Source organism: Zonotrichia albicollis, chromosome 13 (assembly GCF_047830755.1).
Source record: "Zonotrichia albicollis isolate bZonAlb1 chromosome 13, bZonAlb1.hap1, whole genome shotgun sequence".
In the NCBI taxonomy this organism is placed as follows: Eukaryota; Metazoa; Chordata; class Aves; order Passeriformes; family Passerellidae; genus Zonotrichia; species Zonotrichia albicollis.
In genome coordinates, this window is record NC_133831.1 from 11990947 (window position 1) to 12014299 (window position 23353).

Here is a 23353-nt window from a genome sequence, read left to right on the forward strand (position 1 = left end):
CCGCCCAGCCGCGGGTGCAGAGTGCGGGGATCCCGCAGCCCAGAGGACCCTGCCCGGAACTTTGTGTGGGCCGGGCCCCTTCCCTAGAGGGGAGCAGCCCCTTCCCGGCCGCGGGCAGGGCAGCGCCGAGACCCCGAGCCGAAGTCCGTGACACAGTGAGCGACCCTCGGGAATCAGGCTTTAAATCCTCGTCTGCATTAGCAAACGAGCTCATCTTTAAAGAAATCTAAAGATCTGGTTATTTAGGACACGTTTTACTCGTGTGCATTTTGTTGCCTGTAAATATAAATCTTTGAAGAGCAAGATATAAATATTAAAGCCTAAGTGCATAGGGGGAGTATGTGTATCAGATTTTAGACTAAATTTATTCCAACCCAGTTTGGCACACACATGCCTGATGCATTCAAGCTGCACTCACACAAATCAGGGAAGTTACTTGGTTTTACAGTGGTAGGTGCCTGTTTCAGAGACTGGTGAATGACTTAACAATAATTAGCATATTTATATAACACAATGTTGTTTATACATGGGGTTTGGAATCTGAGAGGCATTAATTTCATTTCCTGAACAGGAGAGATTCCTAAAGTATGAAGCAATGCCTTGTTTGGCGTTTTGCCCCCACTTGTGTGCACCCGGGGTCTGAGATGTGCAATCCTGCCCAAAGAGAGCAGGTGAACCTTACCTCAATGTGCCTTCAATTCACATCTGGTACCAAATGAAACCAAACTGTTATTAAGGACTTTTCTCTTCATTTTTCCCTTTTTAGTTATTTTCTTCCATCTTCCTTTCATCTCTGGAAGCTCCATCAGTATTGGGATAGGCAGCAATTATTCCAATCTCCGTAAGTAATCTCTTTTTCTTTTTTTTTTAAACTGTATTATTGGAGTGTTTTGCAGTCATGTACAGCTGCAGAAATAATATATTTCAAGTTCTCTAGCAGATAAACATCAATCCAGTAAAAGGCAAATAGCTTCCTGACTGAGAAAAAACTGAGTTAACAGAAATGTCCTTAACCTTGTCATCTTTAGGTAGACCAAACTCACAGAAATGACAGAATTTTCTGAAATAAAGGACCATAAAATTTAGTGTCAGGTACAAGTACTTCAATATTTTATTTTTTAAAAAAAAATCCTTCTTTCAGCATTTTCTCCCACAACAGCAAACTACCAAATTGACAAATGGAGCACACTGACATCAGTCAAAATTTATATCATTTTGGCACTCACTAGTGAAACAAATGTGGCTAAAAATTACTTCCAGTCATTGAAATAAAACAATTCCTGACATTTGACTTCCTTCTGCTCTCCTTTTTATTGACTGCCTTTTGTAGTCATTACATGAGGGTTTTTTGAAGAGGAAATACAGCATTGTAGGAGCCAATTATCCTCGTGTCACTGGTCCTATTTTGGCAGAAAACCACATGCACACAGGGAAGCAGGGCAGCATGTCCAGTGTCTTGGATGGAAGAATGCAGAATAAAAAAATACACAGCAATTAAACCCACCAAGAGCCCTCTTGGAGCAAGGGCTGCAGCTCCAGAAAAGCTGTGCTGGAATGTTACTGTCAGACTGTGACTTTGTAACTCTGTTCATGCCCATCATGGCTGAGGAATCTTACAATGAAAGGTGCAGTTTAAAGGAAGAACAGACAAGAAATTCCCTTAATTTCCTTTGGAACATACATGGAGGAGCACAAACACAGCTACAATCATTCACAGACTAGAAATCACACTCATTTTAATGTTTGCTGTCAAACCTATCATGACAGCAAACTTGGAGAAATTATTCATTAAGTCAGAACCAGCTTCTGTCCACAGTAGGGATTTTTAGGATCTATCCCTAAGATAACTTTGGTAATTGAGAGCAGAGTTTAGTTGGTAAAGGTGAAGATAGTGCAAAACCAAGTAAATGCCAAGTGCTGTCTTTCAGATTAATCCCTTAAACTCCTCCAAAACACCACATTAAAGCTGGGCTGAAGAGCAATTGCAAAATGAGCAGCTGCTGCCTAATGAAGCCCAAGTGGCATCACCCAGCTCAGGGATGGAGCTCAGTGACTGCAACAACACAGAGCCAAGGTGGGCTGACAGGGTCAGAGCTGAACAGAACTTCCTAGTCAGAAACAGAATTTGACTTTGTTGCTTTAGATGTTTCTTTCTGAGAGAAACATTGGATTTTCTTTGCAAAGTGTTTCCAGGTTTTAGTCAGCTGTGTTTGGATGATTGGCTGGTTTTCAGAATAAAAAGTCAGATTTATCTCTAGAAAATAATGACAATGAAGATAAATTATTAATCAGCAGTCATGAACCTCAGTCAGTGTTTCAAATGCTTAAATGAAGGGGTCCAAAAACTGTCAGAGAAATAAAGAGGCAGAAAAATTGTTCTGTGCAAACTGCCTTCCCTTTCTGCATGTGCCTGCCTCCTCGACCTCCTTCCCAGCACTTCTGAGATTTATCTCTGAGGAAACTGGTTGTAGACACAAGTAAAGGCAATCAGACCAACTGATTATTCAATCAATTATGCAGATTGCTAATACATATGTGGTATTATAAAAAGATAGTTATTTCTAGCTATTTAGTGACTCCGTGTATTTAAATATCATAGGACAGTCCAATTCAATGACATCCCTGCTTTTATATCTAAGAGCACAAGGAATGTCCAGAGATATGTAAAATGTTCATTTGCAGGCATGAATGACAAAAACCAAAGCTTTAAAATACACAAGCAGCATTTCCAAATCCAGCACTAAGATTCCTTAGAATCTTCAGAGAGTCTACAGACTTGTCCAAACTAACCAGAATTCTCTCACCAAACCAAGAAGGAACAGAAGCATTCCTGCTGTGGCTCTCTGTGCGCAAAAACCCACCTAAGACAGGCCCAGGGGACACCTCCTGAAGGGACAAGTGCAGAAAATCCTCATCCTGGGATCAGAGAAACACCTTGGAGGCTGTCCCCAGCATCTGGCTCGGGGACAGCAGAAGAGCACATCTGGCTGCCAGCACTGAGAGCTGCACCCTGAGACCCCAGGACAGCAATGGAAAGATGAATAAACTTCTACTCATAAACAAGGAAATCTTTCTGCCCACAGCAAGAATAAAATGCCCTCTCCACTGGGACTCTGCAGCTCCTCGTGTGTCTTTTTCCCACTCCAAACTCAGCCTGTTTAGTGCAGCTGTCTGAGGCACAAACACAATTCTCAATGACAGGATGCACAACATCAGCAGGAACATAACTGCACATCCCCAGGCACAGAGCCCAGCACCTCTGGCCAAACCAGGGAAGAGCCTGGGTGATTTGGGCTCTGTGCAAGCACCCCCAGGAGTTCTCCTGGTCATCCCAGATTTGAGACATGCAGAAAAACAGGAGATTGTTTCCAGCTTTGGTGGGAGCTGCTGGCTTGGGGAGGTGCAGGATGCCAGGAGTTAAAGAGAGCCTGACAGATCTGCAGCCAGACTTGGGCACAGCACAGCAGGACATCCCTTGCACTTGTGTCAGTGATCAAAGCACCAACATGCAGCACCCATTATCCAAAATGCCAGATAACCACATAGGTCTGTGTGCCAGACACTGAGGGACGTGCACTGCAGTTGCTCCCTCTTAAGTGCACAGCAAAATTTAATCCCCAGAATAATCTGCTCTTTTCTTCCTTCATTCTATTGCTTTCCAAGTGTGGATGTTTTCCTGAAGCAGGCAAAGAGGTTCCCATCCCCATTTCCTTAAGGGCATACCCCATGTCTCCCTACAGTTTTCCATATTGCACTTCATGTTTTAGTGACTCCAGCTGGGCAGGAGGGAAGGGTGCTCAAATACCTCCAGAACCACCCCTTGGAATCCTTTGTTCCTCTCCTCTACTAAGTAATAGCCAGCATCTTTCTGCCATCAATTTACTTTATGATGCCTTGAAATCATCTCTTACATGAATAATAATTTCCTCTACTTTTAAATGGAATCTGCACTGGGAAGAGATCTATTTCTCTCCAAGCCTGACAGTTTCTCATCCTCCTGTATGAGGATGTAGGCTGACAACTCCTATTCAATCATTTCCATTGTGCCTACTAAACTTAATGCTTTCATTTCAAGTAGCTCCTCCCAACTCACACTTCTCCACTAGAAGTAATAGATTAGGAAATAATATCTGCATAGTTCCCATGCACCTGCATGGCAAACGTGCAGAGTCTAGTCCAAATTTGCTCTCTAGCAAATAAATAAAATGATGCTTCAGTTTTTGGAGGGGTTCTCATCAAGCTGCTACAAGCAGCTCTATCAAGAAGCCTCTCAGAGGGGAGCTTTGGTTTAGATCTTGTTTGAGCTGAGTGTTCAGGCACATGCCCAGTACCTTTATGCAGAGCAGCTCTCCAGGAGAGGTGCACTCCTCTGTAAAGCTTCCTTACACTCTGTCCTCAGATGTTTTGAAGACTTGGTCCACAGCTCAGAGCTGGCAGAAGCAATTCAGCTGGCTTTGACAGCATTTGTACAAACAGGGATTTAGCTCTTAATACATTTCTTGCTGGAACTTCATGAAATACCCCTGACTTTTTTCTTTTTTTCTTTTTTTTTTTAAATTACATTATATGACATAGGGAAGCCTACAGTCCTCAAGAACCTGTGTGAAGATAATTCACTAAAGGACATTTCAGCCAAAGCCCTGTGGTCTCTTTCTACTCCTAAGGCAAATAGTTCTTCTATGACACTTTGTTTCTGTGGGCTCTTTAATTCTAAGTTTCTTATCTTTTAATTGCTCTTTTTAGTTGCAAGCATGTTAATCCCTCTGTTTCCATCTTTAAAATGAAGATTTGTCTTTCAGCAATTGTTTTTCCTGCATCAACAAGTAATCTTTATTAGTTTTGTAGTTTAAGAAAAGCAGCTCTGTAAGCATCTGATCTTCACAGGTTTTCAGCGTCCAGGTTTTTTTTGATTTAGCTGCAAAATTGCTACAAGATTACTTCTACTTGGAAGTCCCACTAGAACTGCAACTTAATCACTGTAGGTTCTGCACAAAACAACTGGCTCTGTCCTTTCAGTTGACAGGTATCTAAAAAACAGAAGGTGAGCAGAGGAAAAAAAGGCTGGCAGAGAAGTCAATTGCTTTAAATTACACAGGAGCTTTAGGAGAAAGCTCTCCTGGCTGCTGGAGTAGTGTCTGCCCATCCCCTGCCACTGACTCTTGCCAACAAGAGAGGAATTCTCTGAATTCTGTTTCCACTTACTGAGGACCTGCAATGTTTTTTATGGTTAGATGACAAATGATGTGTTTCCTGAAATTTTCAAACCAGGTTTCCTTGTTGTCACCTCAATGTATTGCCCTGAAACTTGCTCCAAGGGCAGTGGTTACACAGGGAACCACAGGACCCTCACTCCCTGGGCAGCAGAGAAAGGGTAAAGCCCTGCTGCCTTGACCAGACATAAAGCTCTGAGAGGTAAATCAACTGTGGGATTTTATTTTATTTTATTTTATTTTATTTTATTTTATTTTATTTTATTTTATTTTATTTTATTTTATTTTATTTTATTTTATTTTATTTTATTTTATTTTATGACAAATTGCTGCTATATTGCAGCAGCCATGTTGACAAGTAGCCCAACAATATCTAGTCACTGGATTTTGTAATTCCACCTCTGCCTCAGAGACACATCCAGAGAGAAATGTGAATCCAGAGATTTCTGGTTTGGCCTGGAACTTGGTTCTAAGGGAGGAGCACACATTCTGCAAAGAGGAGCAAAAAGGAGGAGCTATTTGGGGTGATTTTTGTTCATCATTTGAAGAGTACATCAAACTGCACTAATGATCACTCTCCTCACAGTAAACACATTTGTGGAATCAGATGTTCCTTTAGAAAGAATGTAGGACATTTAATAGTAGACTGAAAACAGTTCCAATGCATCCTACTGGGTTCTCTGGCTGAGCAGCACATCTCTGAGCAGCAATCCCAACCAGAAATGCCCAGGTGTTTAGAGAGAGCAAAATCAAAATATCACCAGTACCTTTTAACTGCACAGACAATTTTATAAAAGACTTTCCTTTTAAAACAGTACAATTGTAAATGGAAACATGAGTGGAAACTGCACTTCTGCTACTTGATCCTGTTAATCAATCTGAAAGATATGTGAAAATCTGATAGCTAAAAATAGAAAAAATCCCTTAATTCAGACCTTTATTTCTGTGCTTCTGATTAAAAAAAAAACAAACCCAAAACAAACACGTTTGTACTGAATGAAACAAGCTGTAAATTGGAAATGTTCCTAAAGTTGGAGACATAAGATCTGCAACTCCTAAGGAGAGCTGCAGCATCTGTAGAGGTAAAAACAAGAACTCTTCCCCAGATTTTCAAATTATGATTCCCAAATACAGCCAAAGGCAATGTGGTAAAATGCAGGGATAAAGGTGGTGTTAAGGTACTTTAGTAGTACAGAAATGTCATCCTGTGTCTGTGCTCTGCTTTAAGGTTATTGTACTTTCCTTTAGTTGCCATCAGTGCAAAAGTACAGAGGAACTGGTGGACACAAGAAGTCACCAGAGATGAGAATTGTCGTCCTTACATTGTGCTTGGCACAGGTTTCTCTGCCATGTTCCTTTGGATCATAGATACAGAGCTTTGAACATCAACCCAGCCTGGCCATGAGTGCTTCATTCAGTATCACTCACTGGCTGTGGTGACAACTGGGTACCCACTTCAACAGAGACACAATTCAGGGAACATGTGGCTAAAAAATTGCTGTTATTGACACAGGAAAATTAGCTGCAAACTATTACCTTTTATTACTGTATTTTAATATGGATGCAGATTAGTTTTCAACTCGTGGGTCATTTTTTTTGCATCACATCTATATAATACTGCCCCTTAGCCTAAATTTGACGTGGCCATTTTGGTGTTCCTAAGTTACCAGTTTCCACTTGCTAAATCCATCAAACTGGGCTGATTTAGAATCCACATCCTTCACCCCATTGCCTGGCCCTCTCTGATGGGAGCAGGTGAAGAACCAGAAAGGGCTCCTCTGAGAGAGGCTTCTTAGCTCCGTGTCATCCACAGGAAAAACGGGTTTCAAATCAATTTTAGTTTTAAAACATTCTTTGAAGACAAAATACCTTTGGGCAGCATGTACTGGGACAGAAGGATCACCTTGGGAAGTAATGCATTTTTCCACCAGTGAAACAATCAGTCTTAAAAGAATTTTCATTGCAAACAACTGAAAGCTCATTATTTGCTCAGCCAGTTTGTGATGCCTTTGTCCCTGCTGGCTGTGCCTCACTCTCTTCCTCAAAAGAACATTGACATGTTTTTAGTCTTCATCATTTTGGGGATTATTTTACAGCTCCCTTTGAGAACACATGGGACATTTGTATCATCTGGATTCACAAAACACATAATTTGCACTTGCTACAGCTGGGATAGGTTTGCACACCCATTTTTTAACCATTGTACCCCATTTTTAACCATTGTACCCCATTTTTAACCATTGGACCCCACTGCTCCTCAGCCCAAAGGAAATGGGACCTGCCCAGGTAATGTTTTACAATTCACAGTCTGAATCCCTGAGGCTAACAGAACATCACTGTGGGTTTCTGGTGCTCTCACAAAGGCCAGATCCCAAATGACTTCTCCAGTTCCACAGCAGCTGAAAGGACACAAAACACAGCATTACCTCATGGGACATGAGGGATTTGGGTTAGAGGGGCCTTCAAAGTGGAGCCAGTGAAGTGGTGAAAGGTGAAACAGGAATTTTATGTTGCAGGAACTGTAGAGAATGTTCCTATGTCCAAAAAGTGGTGACATCACAGCCAGTGGTGGAGGAGAGTTGTTCTGAACTGATAAAAACAGGGGCAGTGATGAAGATACAAAAGAGTGTAAACTGGAGCAACTTCATAGGTGTTTAAAATCATTAGGGCAACTCCAAAATAGATTAGGAATTAAACAGATTTATGGATGATATCACCAATTACTTACATATGACAGTTACAAATGACAGTTAATATGATAATTATTACCAGAACCAATTACTCCAATAAATTTCCTAATAAATTATTTTTTCCCTTTGCATCATTTTTCTGTTTGACATTTGCAATGACTGTGTAACCAGTCCAACACCAATAAAAGGTGTTTCCATTTAGACAAGGACTACCCTTGGTACCACAAAGTATTATTGCTTAGCAGCTGCTTCTATCATTTTATTCACTCTAAGAAAAACCCCAAAACCAACAAAGCAACAAACAAACAACACCTTTAAAAATCCACAAACAAACAAGCAAAACAACCCACACCCAGACAGGAACCCCCACAAGGTAAATTCTGGGCATTCCATGCCATTTTACCTGGAACTGTCTGAGATGCCTGCCAGAAATGCAGAGGCTGTTTGGGAGGTGCAGATGATGTCCTGAAGGCTCACAGTGATCCTGGCAGGACCAGAGCTGCCAGGTGCAAGGGCCCAGGCTGAGATTTGCTGTGGCACTGCTGGTGATGTTTGTGAATTGGGGACTCTGCCATCTGCCCCTGGAGCAGCTGTGCAGGAGAGAAAACCAGCAGCAATTACCCAAAGAGCAGGATTTGCAGCTGGAAAGGGTGACAAAAGGTTCCAAATGAAAAATCCTGGAGAGCTAACAAAGCTCAAGGAGCAGCAGTGCCTGTGCTCTGCTGGGTGCCAGCCTGCACCTCTGGGCCTGTGTGCTCCTCAAGCTGGGCCTGGACCTTCGCTCACCTCTGGAAGGTTTGAGATTGTTCACATAAAGTGGCCTGGATACAACCTGAATTCATTATACTCTGCTGAAAATGAAAGGTGATTCCCAAAGAATCTTTCTGCACAAAGTTCTGCCTTACCAAACTTAAAAATATTTAATTTAGTCATTAATTAACTATTTTGTGTGATCTACTTCTCTTTTTCTTTATTGAAGGACTCTACATGTGTCAGTGCACACTCAGATGCACTTGTCAGACAATTATTTGCATTTTTGTACCATCCAAACAAGATCACCTTCAATAGCTCTTCTGGTGAAATGGGAAAACATTATAAAATAATATATTCTTTGAATAATGTAGGAAGTTTTTACCTCTCTTTTCCTGAAGAATTTTCTGACTTCCTGATCTCCATAATTTTTTTTGTTCCATATAGTATGTTAATAGATTTCTAACCTAAGAAACTGGAATATGTTTACATGATAAGTTCTTTTTTCAATTATTTGCTGAGTGGTTTAGATGCTTCAAAAATTCCATGGGACACTGAAATTCCATTGGATATTTTGTATTGTGAAGTGTAAAACACACAAGCAAACCCCATACACTTCCTTATACAGAGGTGCCCCATTTCCCATTAAACTTTGTGTCATGCAGCTGCTGTTTGAATGCTGATGGGTGTGAAAACCAAACTGCTGCTGCTGCAGGCAAACCCTCAGAGCTTTTGGCATGGGAAGGGGTGGCCCTGCTCAGATGTGACAGGTGACACCAGTCCCACCCACACTCCCATTTCTCAGGGAAATATATTTTGTACAGGTAAATGTATGGCCTGAAACTGCTTTTCTGGCTGTTACCATGCCTGCTTTGAGAGGAGGAAATGTCTGTTCATTGATGTCTGTGTGCAAAGGATCCCCAGTGCACTATCAAAGGACAAGAGAAAATTATTTTTTCCCTTCTCTAGGCAGAGAGGAGTGAGTCAGTTTTCTACTTGGCCCCCCAAAATCAACAGTAGCCCTGGGATACATCTTCAGTCATTGAACTGAGGGGCCAGGAAAACATTTGGCTTCAGGCAGAGCTGCTGACCCTACTGGATAGGATTTCATGTCTCTGCAAACCAACCCTGAGTTTATGTCTCCATAAACTTACCCAAGGCTTTATTAAGAGTATTGAAAAAATCCTTCCCCACTCTATCAGACTCAGTTCCTTCCCTTAATTGCCAAATTAGAAAGGGACCATGACAGAGTTATACTTACAGCTAAGGAGGTCTTAATGCAGACCTTCAGGTTTATAGAAGATAACAGATCTCTTTTTTTTCCCCATTTAACCATTTTGACTGTTCAGCTGAGGTGAAGATGCATTGTTTTGGTTTGGGTGTTCAAGCACATCAGGCAGCAGAAGGCTCAGAGGCACCTCAGCCTTGTGATTTCCCTGGTGTGCTTCCCCTGGACCTCCTCTGGCTCAAGCCCACGGAAAATGCCCAGAACAGCAGGACAGGAAGGGTTTGTTCCAGTCTGAGACCCTTTGCAGGTCTGACAAAGCAGAGAGAGCTGTCATCCAGCCCGGCCTTTCAAAAGCAGCAAGAGTGACTTTCAGAAGGAATTGCTTGTTACACAATCTATTGTTTCTCCCCCTGTCAGATGAACTGAGCCTTCTGCTGAGTAAAAATGAGCCACACTGTGGTGACAGACTCTGCCTCTTACACTGGCTGTGCTGTCACTAGGAGGGGACTGTGGCAGAGTCCACATGTCCCTGAAACTCTGCTCAAGTGAGTTACCCTTCACTTTCCTGAATCATGCCCCCACATTCTGGGAATGTGAATCCATCTGCTCAGCAGCTCAGTGTCTGCAGCAATAGGCTGCTCTGAACAATAGGTTTCATCTGGTTTTGCTGTTGCAAGGACATGGATTTTTAGAGGCTTATTTATTCATCTGTCTAAAGCATTCATAGTGGATGCTGAGTTCAAGGACCATGTGTGGTTCAGGCAGCAGTGGGAATGGAGGCTGTGGTCAAGCTCAGAGTGAATTAAGCTAATGTATTATGAAAGCTACTGCCCTGAAATGCCAGTTGAAGAGGGCGAAGGAAGAAAAAAGCCTAAGGGAGGGAGCTGCCATTGCCAGAAACAATTAGGGACTGGCAGCTCTGCAGAGCAGTGGCTCCTGGCTCTGGCTCTGCATTTGGAAGTGGAGTGGGAATAACCAAACCACCTCAGAGCTGATGCAAGTGATGTTTGGCCAGGGGAGAGGGCAGAATCACTGTGAGATACCCAGTGTATTTAAAGGAGTCATGGGGTACTTTTGATACAGAGTGCAGGCAGTTTTAGCCATTTGTTTTAAAACCAGATTTGTTGCAAAGGAGTTGAAGGAGGTGTTGAAAGATCTCTGATGAACACAAGAGTGCTGCAGTCTCAGCAGCTGCTGTTTACAAGCAAACTTGGAGATGTAACCACCTCAGCTTCTTCAGCTCCTGCCTTGTTGTGTTTACACGTTAATGTCAAGCTACAGTTTTAACACTGAACCCTTCCTTTTAGCATACCCACTTTGTGACTAACAATATCTAAGAGACAAACTGCTTTTAGACTTCTATTCTACACTCTACAAATAGCATTGATCACATGCTGTCACTAATCACTTGTGGATTTCAGTTACCATGACATTTTACACATTTTACACAATTGGCCTCAATTGTGCAGAAGGCCCAGATGTTACAATGGCAGAGTGGACTCTAAAGACACTTCAGGTGAAAGTAACCCAAAAAATGAGATTCAGGAGTGAATAATACACCCCATCCTCCAACAGGCATGAGATATATGCAGGAAAATTGCAAAGTAAAATGTCACACTCTGGCCATGCAGTGTGATCAGCAGGTCCTCACCACCCTCCCTGCTCAGCACCACCCACTCCCAGGCTGCCCAGAGCAATTCCAGCCCCACACAGCCCTCTGACAATAGAGCAGCATCCAGGTTAGATCCAACGAGCACAAAAGATTATGACTTTACATTGAGAATTCCTAAGGTTTGCAGTTAATGTTTGCATGGGAGGAACATAAGATCTGAATTTGGGCAAGATCTCATGTTCTTACATTCTGAATTCATAACCTGATCAGCAGAGATTACAGCTAGACATGGAATTGTGATTTTTCCTCTGAGAAAGCGTATTGGGTGTGGCTGTGAAAGGTTTAATGGGAACACACCAGTGTGGATGATCTTGCATTTTGCCAGGATCCCATGATACCCTTGAATCAATTGCATTGCACATAAGATGTGTTGTTTTCTGTCCTTCTATAAAGGTGTGCACAAAGCAGTGACTGGCAACAATCTTCTTAATATATGTAAATATATATTTTTCTAAATGCAAAGCTGTCACTTCAGTGCTAGTAAAAAGCCACAGGAATGGCAGCTGACAAAATAAAGAGTCAAGTACTCACAGGTTTGCTCTGAACACATTACAGCCACTAAGAGCTCCAAACCAACAGAGCATTTGCAGTAGTTACAGGAGTGCACAGAACTCAGAAACTGCCTGGGGGAAAAGTTATTATTTGGACTGATGGTGTCCAGCCTTCACACACTGACTGTCCACAAGTGACCCAGGGAACAGAGTCACCCCTGAGGCAGCAGCAGCTGCCACCCCACAGGGACACTCCAGAGCCCTGTGCAGGCCCTGCCACAGAGCAGCAGGCACAGCAAAGCTGCCCAGAATTCCCCTGGCGCTGCATTCCCTGCCAGGCAGCCTGCCAGAGCTGCACCGCTGCTGCCCAGCAACACAGGACACACTGACAGACAGACAGACAGACAGACAGACAGGCTGCAAGGGCTGCCAGGCACATCTCCATAGCAGCAGCGTCCACATCAGGAAATCATCAATGAACGTGTGGCTAAATCAGCGCATGAAAAACTGCTTGGGTATAAAACCCCCACCTTTGTGACTAATGCACAGGTAACATTATGTAAGGTTTATATAATTATATACATTACATATTTTATATATATTTATTTATATATTTTATATATTAAATATAAATATTTTATAAATAAATATTTATATAAAATATATTTTTATATATTTATATATAAATAAAATAGTATATAGTGTGTATATACTATTTTATATATATACACACTATATATATAGACGATATACTATATACTATTATATAGTATTATATATATTATATACTATTATATGGCATATATAATACTATATATATACATATATACTATTATATATATAGTATATATGTATATATATAGTGTATATATTTAGTATATATATTTAATATATATAGTGTATATATTTATATACTATATTTAGTATAGTGTGTATATATATAATAAATATATATTATATATTTTATATATGTAATATATGGTATATAATTATATACCATCCTTATTAAGTAATATCTTGGGGATGAGTATATATCTAAATATATATAATATATATGTATCATATTTACTACTTTTCCTCCTATCTGTGTGCAGGATAGAGGCACTCCACTTGAATCATTCACTGTTCTAATTTTTGACTTTCTGGTTTTGTAATGCTGAGCTCTAAATATTTAGCCCATAGGGTAGAAAACACCTTGGTTCCTTCAGAATAGATTTGATGCATTCATCCTAATATATTTTAGGACATTTAGGACTTCCTGGCAGGATCCAAGCACCTTGTGTTGTCCTCTGAAAGTAATAGTCATTTTAATGAGCTACATCCTTGAGCCATAAAGCATGAATGAAAATACCTGACTTTTACATGTTAGTTATCATTATTTCTCATCTTACATTCCTTACACTTACTTTACAGTTAATGGTATCTCGATTCAGAAACTTAATTTTCTTTTTATTTTGGCCAACAAAAACTTCATCTACTTCATATGAAACCCATAAAAAATAAAAACCAGGAACCAAGAAGGGAGTATAGTTCTTTTATAGCATGTTTTTATTAATAGATACCTTTAAAGCTTGTGTCCATCATAGCACTTATCCATTACTTGTGTGCCCTTGGGCAATTTCTCATGCTGCTTAAAGGCATTGATTAAGCATACAAATAGATCTATCACCTAGGATTGTTGTTTATTTATTTAGAGGTTTTCAGAGACATGAGGATTTTGAATTGAAAAGGATTTTATATAGATAAAAGCAGGAATAGATAGATAGATGATAGATAGATAGATAGATAGATAGATAGATAGATAGATAATAGATAGATATAGATAGATGATAGATGATAGATAGATAGATAGATATAGATAGATGATAGATGGAGATAGATAGATAGATAGATAGATAGATAGATAGATAGATAGATAGATAGATAGATGAAATTTACTTTCATATTATTACTTCAACAACCTAAAAATATTTTGATAAATGGCTTTAAGTGACTTTAAATTTGGTTTTTAACAACAGGCAAGTGCAGCACTCTATAAAGGTACAGCCATCAGACTGTCAGTACTAAAACCCTACAACCATCATCTCCCTACCTTTGTTTAGAGGTCACATCTGCATCCCCCACCCTCACACACACAAATTCCCAGTGGAAATTGGAATCTTCTGCTAAATGGCTGTTTCTTCAAGGACAAGAAGTGACACAATATTTTCTGATTCCCAGTACTGGCAGGCAGCAGTGCTCCCACTGCTCTGTGTGTTTCTGACTCACAGGAGCAGGGTGCAGCAGGGCCTCTTCCTCACTGCAGTTGTGATGAATTAACTGCAAAGGAGGAGGAAGAAGACAGCTGTTGTTTAGGCTTTTTTTAAACCCAAACAAAACCTGTAGTCCAGATCTCTGCCATGCAATATGGTGTTCCTTGACTGCAAGTGCCTCAATGGATGCTAAGCAGATGTTTTGAAATTAATTTCCACTGGGCTGGAAGTTTGTAATTCTCATCATAAATCATGATAGGTTAACATTTCCATTTTCAGTGTGTTACAAATAAATAATTTCTACACTGTAAAAATCTAGCAGAATAAAGCCAAATTCCCCCTTTGGAGCTGTCTGTGAAAACAGTCCTTGTCAAAGTCCTTCATTACCAGCCAGGAAGGACAGCTTTATATTTCTACAGGAGGCTGACTCAGCTCCTCAGATCTTCCCTGAAGCTGATCAGGAATTTTTCTGTGAACCTCAAGAGTTCCAGGGAGTGTAACCCACAGCAAAAGGGGAAGAACTATCAGGTAGAGGACCTTCACCAGCACCTGTTCTTGCTGACAGCTTGACCCAGACTAAGCAGGCTTGAGATTACTTCCCCAGCCTAAAAATGTGTGAGCACAGGAGGCCCCCACCTTGTCCTCTGCAGAGAGGGATGTGTCCCCAAGTGCCACTGGGATCCCCATCCCTGCTCCTCAGGGAAGGATTGGACACACCAATATTGCACAGCACTCACCAGGCCAGGGGATCAGCCCTCCAAGTACAACTGCCAGACTGTGTTCAGTCTAATTAGCAAAGCAATTTTGTGATAGAATCAATTAATTACAGTGCCAGGCAGATGGTGATAGAGCCACATGGTGTGCAGAACTCTGTCTCTTAAATTCACTATCTGGAATATTTATCAAAGTCACAAGGCCTTTCAGTGCTGATAACATGCTTTACTGTGTTATTTTGGGCTGCTCTATTTCAATTTTGTTCCAATTCCTTCCCCCACCTCTGGCTTTCTAGAAACCCAACTATCTTTAGTAAGGCTGAAACAGCTTTATAGAACAGTTTGGGTTATGAACAGTAATGGCAGCTGGTGGTTATGCAGCACCTTAAAGAACTTTTGGAACCCTGTTGAAAACTCTATGCAATAATTTGACTTTCAAACATACATGAAACTGGAAAATGAGAACCATTTCAGGTCCTTCTGAAAAACAGGTCACCCCCCAGTAAATGCCTACAAGCAGGACTTGGGTACTTTTGGTTTCTACTCACAAGCAAATCTATCATTAGCTTTTGAGATAATGGAATTTTTGTGGACTACAGCTGTACAGGGATTCCCAAGGAAGCTCACCATGTGCAACTTTACTTGGAAAAAAGCCCAGCAGTTCAGTCTCAGGTATCAACTAACAGAACAGACCAGTCACCCAGAGAACTGGGATAAAACACAGGAACCAAAGTATTGGCATGTATTTGCTGCTGCCCCAAGAGAACTTCCCCATCAGTCTGAAAACTGGTCAGTTATTCCTGCCAATGCTGGAGTTCTTAAAAATGGATCACAGAAGCACTGTGGGGTTTTGCTTTGGACTGGACTAGATCCTCTCTGGTGGTACTTAGGTTCAAACTGGAGCTGTGGTGTGATTATTCAGGCCCTTAAACAAAACCCTAAATTCAGATTCCAGAGTCCCAAAGCATGGAAGGTTGTGCTTTGTGCAGGTTTGAAAACAAAAAGCTTTCCCACTGTATACCCAATTAGTCCAGTTCTGGTTTCGATCTGAGAAAGATTTTTTCTTTAAAACACATAAATAGGCAAGTTCCTCAATCTGTTACATGTGCCCACAGTGCATTCACTGCAGGGCTTCTGGGTTGGCCTGTCACTGAAGAATATTCATGAGATCTGCTCCTTAAAACACTGGCAGTTCACCAGCCACAGAAGCAGATTAATGACAGAGGGAAAGAGAAATTACTTTCAAAAACCTGCAGCCCACTGTGCCATTAGTGCCTAATCCAATATCCTGCTCTTGGCCCTCAGAGGGAATCAAACCCTTTGTTCTGGCAATGATAAAATCACATTCAGTGGTGTCTACAGCAGTGACCAGGAGGCCTCAGCACTCATCAGATAACAGACTGCTTTGTATCAGCCATGCAGGATCTCAGAAATGGGAAGGACAAAGCAAAAAGAGATGCTAAGGAAGGAGTTCAGAAATAAATCCTGAGGAAAGGGGAAACCCAAAGCTGGCAGCTCTTTCTCAGCCACATCACACCAATCATGAGCAAAAGGCAGAGACAGCCCATGTGTTCTGTTTGGGACAGGGAGAGAGATTCCCCAGGGCTGACACAGAGAATGGTGCTTGGAGAACAAAGGGGATCCACAGTATTTTACACATCCTTTCAGACCTAGGCATGTGCAGAAAAAGCTTTGTTGCCAGCCACAGTGGAGTGAATTTTCAGAGAAGGAACAGAGGAAAAACTCAGGTCCTCAAAATCACAATCCACAGAATCTCCTGAGAGTAAGAGTGGACTTCCCAGGGAGGCTGGGTTCCAGGATGAATTTCCATCGTATGTTCAGCATATGTGGAAAACATCTGTGCTATTGCCACAAACCAGGCTGGCAGGAAGAGCCTGAACAAGTGGTGGATCAAACAAGAAGAATGTGGGAGGAGAGAATCTTTGTTCTTTTTGTAGCACCTCACACATGCAGTTTCCCAGCTCCTGGGTATTATAGCTCTGGGAGAATAACAGTCCTGGTGTGCTGAGCCAGGCTCCAAAATTCCTGAAAGGCTGTGCAGGGCATCACAGAAACCAACAGGAGCCTGAGAAGCCACATGTGTGATTTATGGAGAGGATTCCAGTGTGTGCTTCTCACAGCTGTGTGTGCACACACAAACACACACAGCTCTGCACAGGTGGGGCTTCATGCAGAAAAAAAAAATCAAATATAACTTGATACTTCCCATTTTATTAGTAATTAAACCTGCATAGAAAAACTTAAAATAATTCTGTCACGAAGATTTTACTAAAAGCTCACATTAACAGGAGGTTTCTGTTTGTTCTAAGAGCTCTATCTCAACAGCCAAGCCCCCAGATTGCCTCGGGCCTTGGGGGTTCATAACCTCCATCCCTCTCCAACAGCTTTATAGAAAGTCATGTATACAATCCTGCCCATTGAAAGTCCTCTCTTGGTAAAAAAGATAAAGGAGGGGGGAGAGAAAAACAAAAAAAAACAAAAAAAAAACACCAAAAAAAACCCCAAACCATCAGCATGCAATTCAGGGGCAGCTTAGGAAATGAGTTCTTATAATCATGCTGACTAATTTGGAAAGAAAAAATAATGTCAAAATAAAAAGTTCATATTGCAGGATAGGTCCCCAGAATTCAGTTAATTTTTACCCTCCATAGCTGCCCTGGCTTTCAGAAACAGAATTGTTACTTCCTAGCTTACTGTGAGCTTAACTTTAGCATTTAGGAAGCCAAGCCCTGGCATAAAACTATTGCATTTAATGTGCATCCACCATGAAATTCAGCCTAATGGGAACGAACATGAACTGTTTCAAGTGTATTTCAAGTCTGATTATATTTGCCTATTCCTTTCTGGCTCAGTCAACCAGAATCCCCAGATGAAAAAACACATTCCTATATTTTTCTTCCTCTTCCTTTCTCTTTCTGTGCTCTCTTTTCTGATTGAGGGTGGGTTTTGCTGTTAAATCCTCTTGGATGGGAAGTAGAACCACTTCTAGGACTTAACAAAAGCATTGTCCTGTGTGCATGCAGGGGAAGCTGCCCTCAGAAGCAATGCATGGATTTGTTCCAGTTGAGAAAATAAGCTAAAATTTCTCTGGAAGAGGCTGGAAGAGGAAATCAAATGTATGACCTTTGTTCAAGGGTTAGCCACACATTTCTCAGAAATTACTCTTGGAAAAGTGGTGCTGACCTGTAGCACCTAAGATGTTCTTGCTTTCATCTCCCCTTTGTCTCCTTCTCCACCACTCATTTAGCATGAAGCTAAAGCACAAAAGAGTTGAGCTTTTAGTGTCTCAGTTTACCTCTCTCCTTTTTTATAGGCTGTGTTTTCTACCTAGAGAGTTTCCTGAAACCATGAGAAAGTAAAGGGTAAAATTCTGCTTCAGGTTTAAACACACATTTTCATTGGTACCAAAGAATTCACCCACTGAAGCCAAAGAGAATCACAACCTGTAATTCTTTTGTAATCATGTGTACTCAATTCTTGTGTACTCAATGTGCAATCATTGCTCCCAGTCCCAAGAGTTACAGGAGTGGAGGCTTTCATCTTGAAAAAATCTGGTTTATGTAACTTGACACTTCTCATTTTATAAGCAGATACTTAAACACTGCACAAGAGCTTAAAATGATTCTGTCATGAAGATTTTACTTAAAGCTCACATTAACAGGAGGTTTCTGTTTGTTCCAAGAGCAGCATTTCCACAGCCAAACCTCCAGATTGCCTCTCTGGGCAGCACCTCAGGCCTTGGGGGTTCAGAACCTCCATCCCCCTCCAGCAGCTTTATAGAAAGTCATGTATATAATCCTGCCCATGGAAAATCCTCTCTAGGTAATCCTGCCTGGAGACCACCAGCATGGTGGTGAACAGAATCATGAAAAACAGCAGACTTTGAGGTAGATATGTTTGAATCCAAAACTTGGGTTTTGGACAGGTCTTGTCCAAAAAGCTGATTTCAAGAGAGGCATGGTACTGTTATTTAAACATCAATTGCATAAACACAGTAGAAATTTAAATACTAAATATTGAAAACATTAAATGTTAACCTAATGACTGCATTCTTTGTTTCCATTCATTTCATTGCATGCCCTTTTAGAGCTGGTCCAGCTGAAGGGAAGGAATTTGCAATTTCACAGTTCTCTTGCAGATTTGTAGCCAGGTTTCTCCCAGTCTTTGCCAGCAGTTCCAGGGCAGGCACACAGTCCTGATCCAGATTGTCAAAGACAGGCAGGTGCTCAGGAGGGGCATCTCAGAGAGGTTCACCCTCCCTGCAGGTGCATCCAGGCTCTTCCTTCTGTCCAAATGGGAGAGCAATTCCTGAAACCAGCTCCAAAGGGAAGTTCCAGAAGTGGGGAATATTTGCTGTTAATCTGTGGGATACTTCACACCCCACTGAAAGAGATGGAACACCCAGCTTTAAGGAACCCCTGAAGGAACACAAATGGGAGGGTTATCAGGCTCTGACAGGAAAAAAACCCAACTCAAGAGGCCCAGACTGCCCTGTTTCCTTCTGAGAAGCCATTTCAGCTGCCTTTAACATCACTTTTTCATTCAGCAAATGAATGCAACTGTACTTGTCAGCTTGGCAAATTGCTGTATCATGGTACCCTTGCACTTCTATGAAGCGACAAAATTATATTCCTTCTATTCAGGAATTCCTTTATTATACAATCTTCTTTATTAGGAAAATACTTAAACATCCCAAAGAAAAATATAAAGGGATGGGGGAAAATAAAAAACAATGCAATCAGTATCCAGTTTGGGAACAACTTAATAAATCAGTCCTTGCAAACACTGACTAATTGAGGCTCCTTAAGGTGTCACGCTGTTTGTTGTACTGATAGTTTAAGCAGGCTTTGTCAGGCAGTTAATTCTGAATTCACTGCTGCTTATAACTCTTACTTCTTCACTTGCATGGTCCCAGGCTGTGACCTCCAGACAGGTTTCTGTTCTGTGGAGCCTTCACATGTATCAGTGCTTAGTAGGAGAGTTTAGATTGCTGTGGAAATCACCATCTACTGTTTCCCTGCCACAGCAAAATCCCTTTTGCCTGTAAAAATCCTGCTGCTAGGCTGGTTATAAATTTCATAGATTACCTTGGTCTGGATTATCAACACTAATAACAACAATATCCTCTTCTTTTACAACTTTTTTTTATCCTTTCTAAGGACTCATTAACATATTTCTCTGAATGGCTGCCCTTTTTTGGGGGAGAAGCCAAGGTTTAAAAGTTTCTATCAAGGCAATCTGTGAAGGCTGCTCCAAAAACCCACAAACACAGCCAAGAAAATGTTCTTGTTAAAGGAGTTACCTTGCTATGCCTTTTCCTTCATCTGTTATATGAATCTATGAATTTCAGCAAAAGCACTTTCCAACATTCTGGTAATTTTGATTTTAACACTTCTATAATACAAACTTTGAGAACAAGACAAGCCCATCAGCAAGGCAAAGCCCTCTCCCACAATCTGAAGTGGTGGAACAGTGACAGTTTTAGAACATGAATCTCAGTGCCTCCTGAATTAGAAAAAAATGTAGAAATAAAATCAAGGATGCATTTACAGAGCACAAATTATGCACATAAGCACCTTCCCGAACTGAGGCCCAGCTTCAGTACCTTTATAAAAAATAGCAGACTCCTGGATTTGGCACATTATGAAATATGAGTTAGTGGAAAACACTATATGCTGTGGGACTGAGAATAAGATGAAAAACACAGAGTGAACAGAGTGAATAGAAAACAGCCAGCAGGGCCAGAGGACATAACACCTCCTTGAAATCCTAAATTCAAATCTGCCTTGAGTCATAACTGAAATAATGTGGCTGGTTTCATCTGGGTGGCTTCCAGAAGAGGTTTGTTCCTATCGTTGCATTGCAAGAGAAGTGTTTGTAGCTGCCAGACTTTGTTCCCCAGAGGGGAGTGACAAATAAATGCATTTTACATATAAATACATAAATAGGGCAGGAGAAAAGTGTGTAAAGTGGTAGACAAGAAAATATTCTGATGTCTCTTGTTAAGCATCACTGGTGACTCCCATTAACAAGAGCCATTCCCAGAACCTGTAAATGATGTTTATAAAGGAAAGGAAGCCTGAGGAGGCCAGGTCTGGGAGGAAAGTGGAAGTGCCTGCTTCAATCCCTCTGTGTGGGATAGTTGGGAAATGCACAAAGCAGGGACTGGCAAGGGACACCAAGGAGTGGAGGCTCTAACTCAGAGAACGCTCCTGGCACCGACTCCTTTGTGACACACACTTGGAAGTTAGACTGGAAACGGGTCTGGGAATTCAGCATCCTTTCAGTGCAGCTGGAGGCACGACAGCCTTTCTTTTCCATGGGTTCAGCTGTCTGGCCCTGGGAGTGCTGGATAAAGCTGAATTCCTCTTTGGGCTTGGAGCTGCTGGGTGCCCATAGGGAGCTCTGCCACCCATGGTGGTGACATGGTCCTGCCTCTGCTCCAGGAGGAGGCCTGGGACCTGCCCATGGAGCTCCAGGAGCCAGATCCAGGTGCTGATCCTTGGGAAAGGTCTCTGCTCCCAGCCTGGCCATGCAGGGCTGTGCAGGCAGAATCCCAGATCCCAGGTGCTGATCCTTGGGAAAGGTCTCTGCTCCCAGCCTGGCTGTGCAGGGCTGTGCAGGCACAATCCCAAATCCAGGTGCTGATCCTTGGGAAAGGTCTCTGCTCCCAGCCTGGCTGTGCAGGGCTGTGCAGGCAGAGCTCCCAGATCCTAGGCTTTGGGAAGGGTCTCTGTTCCCAGCCTGGCTGTGCAGGGCTGTGCAGGCAGAATCCCAGATCCCAGGCTTTGGGAAGGGTCTCTGCTCCCAGCCTGGCCATGCAGGGCTGTGCAGGCAGAATCCCAGATCCAGGTGCTGATCTTTGGGAAGGGTCTCTCCTCCCAGCCTGGCTGTGCAGGGCTGTGTAGGCAGAATCCCAGATCCCAGGCTTTGGGAAGGGTCTCTGCTCCCAGCCTGGCCATGCAGGGCTGTGCAGGCGCAGCTCAGGGAAGCAGCTCGGCGGATGCAGGCGCGGCTGAGGCTGGCACCGCTCCCCGTGTGACTCCGAGTCTGCCACCAGCAACAAACAGAGCCATTCTGGGGATTCTCCAGCGAAGAGAAATGTCAGAACTGACACAATGTTTGCAGTAATAAGCTGTGTTGGCAAAATTGTTGTAGATGTCACCCGAATGTAAATGAACCCCGGTGACTCAGGGAAGCGATCTCCCGAAGAAAGAGACACAGAACTTATTTGCATTTAGCACTGGATTACAAATATCACTGTTCTCTCTCTTCCTCTCAGACTGAAACTGCTGGCTCAGTGTCAGCAGTGCACAGATGCATTTCTCCTTCTTCTTTCATAACTTGTTTAATACCAAGAGGATAAAGTGGGGGTCCCTGAGCTTCTCAGGTGCCTCTTTTGCACACATGCTTTGCTCAGTGATTCCTGATTCTCACTACTGGGAATATTTTATACAGCACAGCAGAAACATGCAGAAGTGAATAACTGGTGCAGAAACACAGGGATCAGCCAATGAAAATAAAAGACAGATTTGCTTTGATAAAATACAGAGAGGGCAATCCAGAAGCTTCTGTTGGGCTTCAAAAGTTTTCTTGCTGTAAATACCACACTGGAAACAGCAGGCAGCAGGCCTTTGCAAAGTTCTACAGAACCCCTATTCTGGAAATGCTCTGTGAAACATGGAAAAAGTGCATAATGAGATGGGCATAATGCAACATCTTAATTTTTGTTGCCTGGAGAAAGGAGACATCATCAGAATAAAAACAAAATACCCAAAGATAGTACAGGAATGTCATTTACATTTCTCACTTTTTAAGTAATATAAAGAAAAATATGAAAAAATCTAACAGACATAACTGTCATATTTTCACCATAAAGAATAAATAGCACAGTAATCCCCACTGCAGAAGAGACGAAAGCTTCAAAAAAGAAAAATTTTTAAAAAACCTGTTTCCATAGCAAGTCTCTCTATTCCCGCTTTGTATCTTCACATAACCCATGAAATATTCATTCAAAATAATTGCTCAGCTTAAGGAATCAGTGTGCTGGTAATTCATCCCTCTTCACAGGTCACAGCAAGTGCAGGAAAAATGTGCAGAAATAGGATGTGACTGAACACAGAGCGTGACAGAGGCCGTGTGCCACATTGGGGTTTGAATGAAATCACAAGGGAATGCAGGGAAGGGCAGAGTTAAGTCACCAGCCAAAGGGACAATCCCTCAGGAATGCCTCCAGTCAGAGCCCCACTCACATGTGGGGATGTGGTTCATGGTGCCACCAGTGTCCCACTGTCCCTGCAGCCCTGTCCCCACCACACTGCATCCT

At 42.0% G+C, this 23353-nt stretch overlaps 1 protein-coding gene across 1 annotated transcript in view; it reads left to right on the forward strand.

Moving 5' to 3' along the window:
• Window positions 1-23353, forward strand: part of BEAN1 (brain expressed associated with NEDD4 1) — a 53188-nt gene that overhangs the window by 928 nt on the left and 28907 nt on the right. The window contains exon 2 of the mRNA XM_074551030.1: window positions 767-841. Coding sequence (XP_074407131.1) covers window positions 767-841 — 75 coding nt within the window. The remainder of the gene's footprint in view (window positions 1-766; window positions 842-23353) is intronic.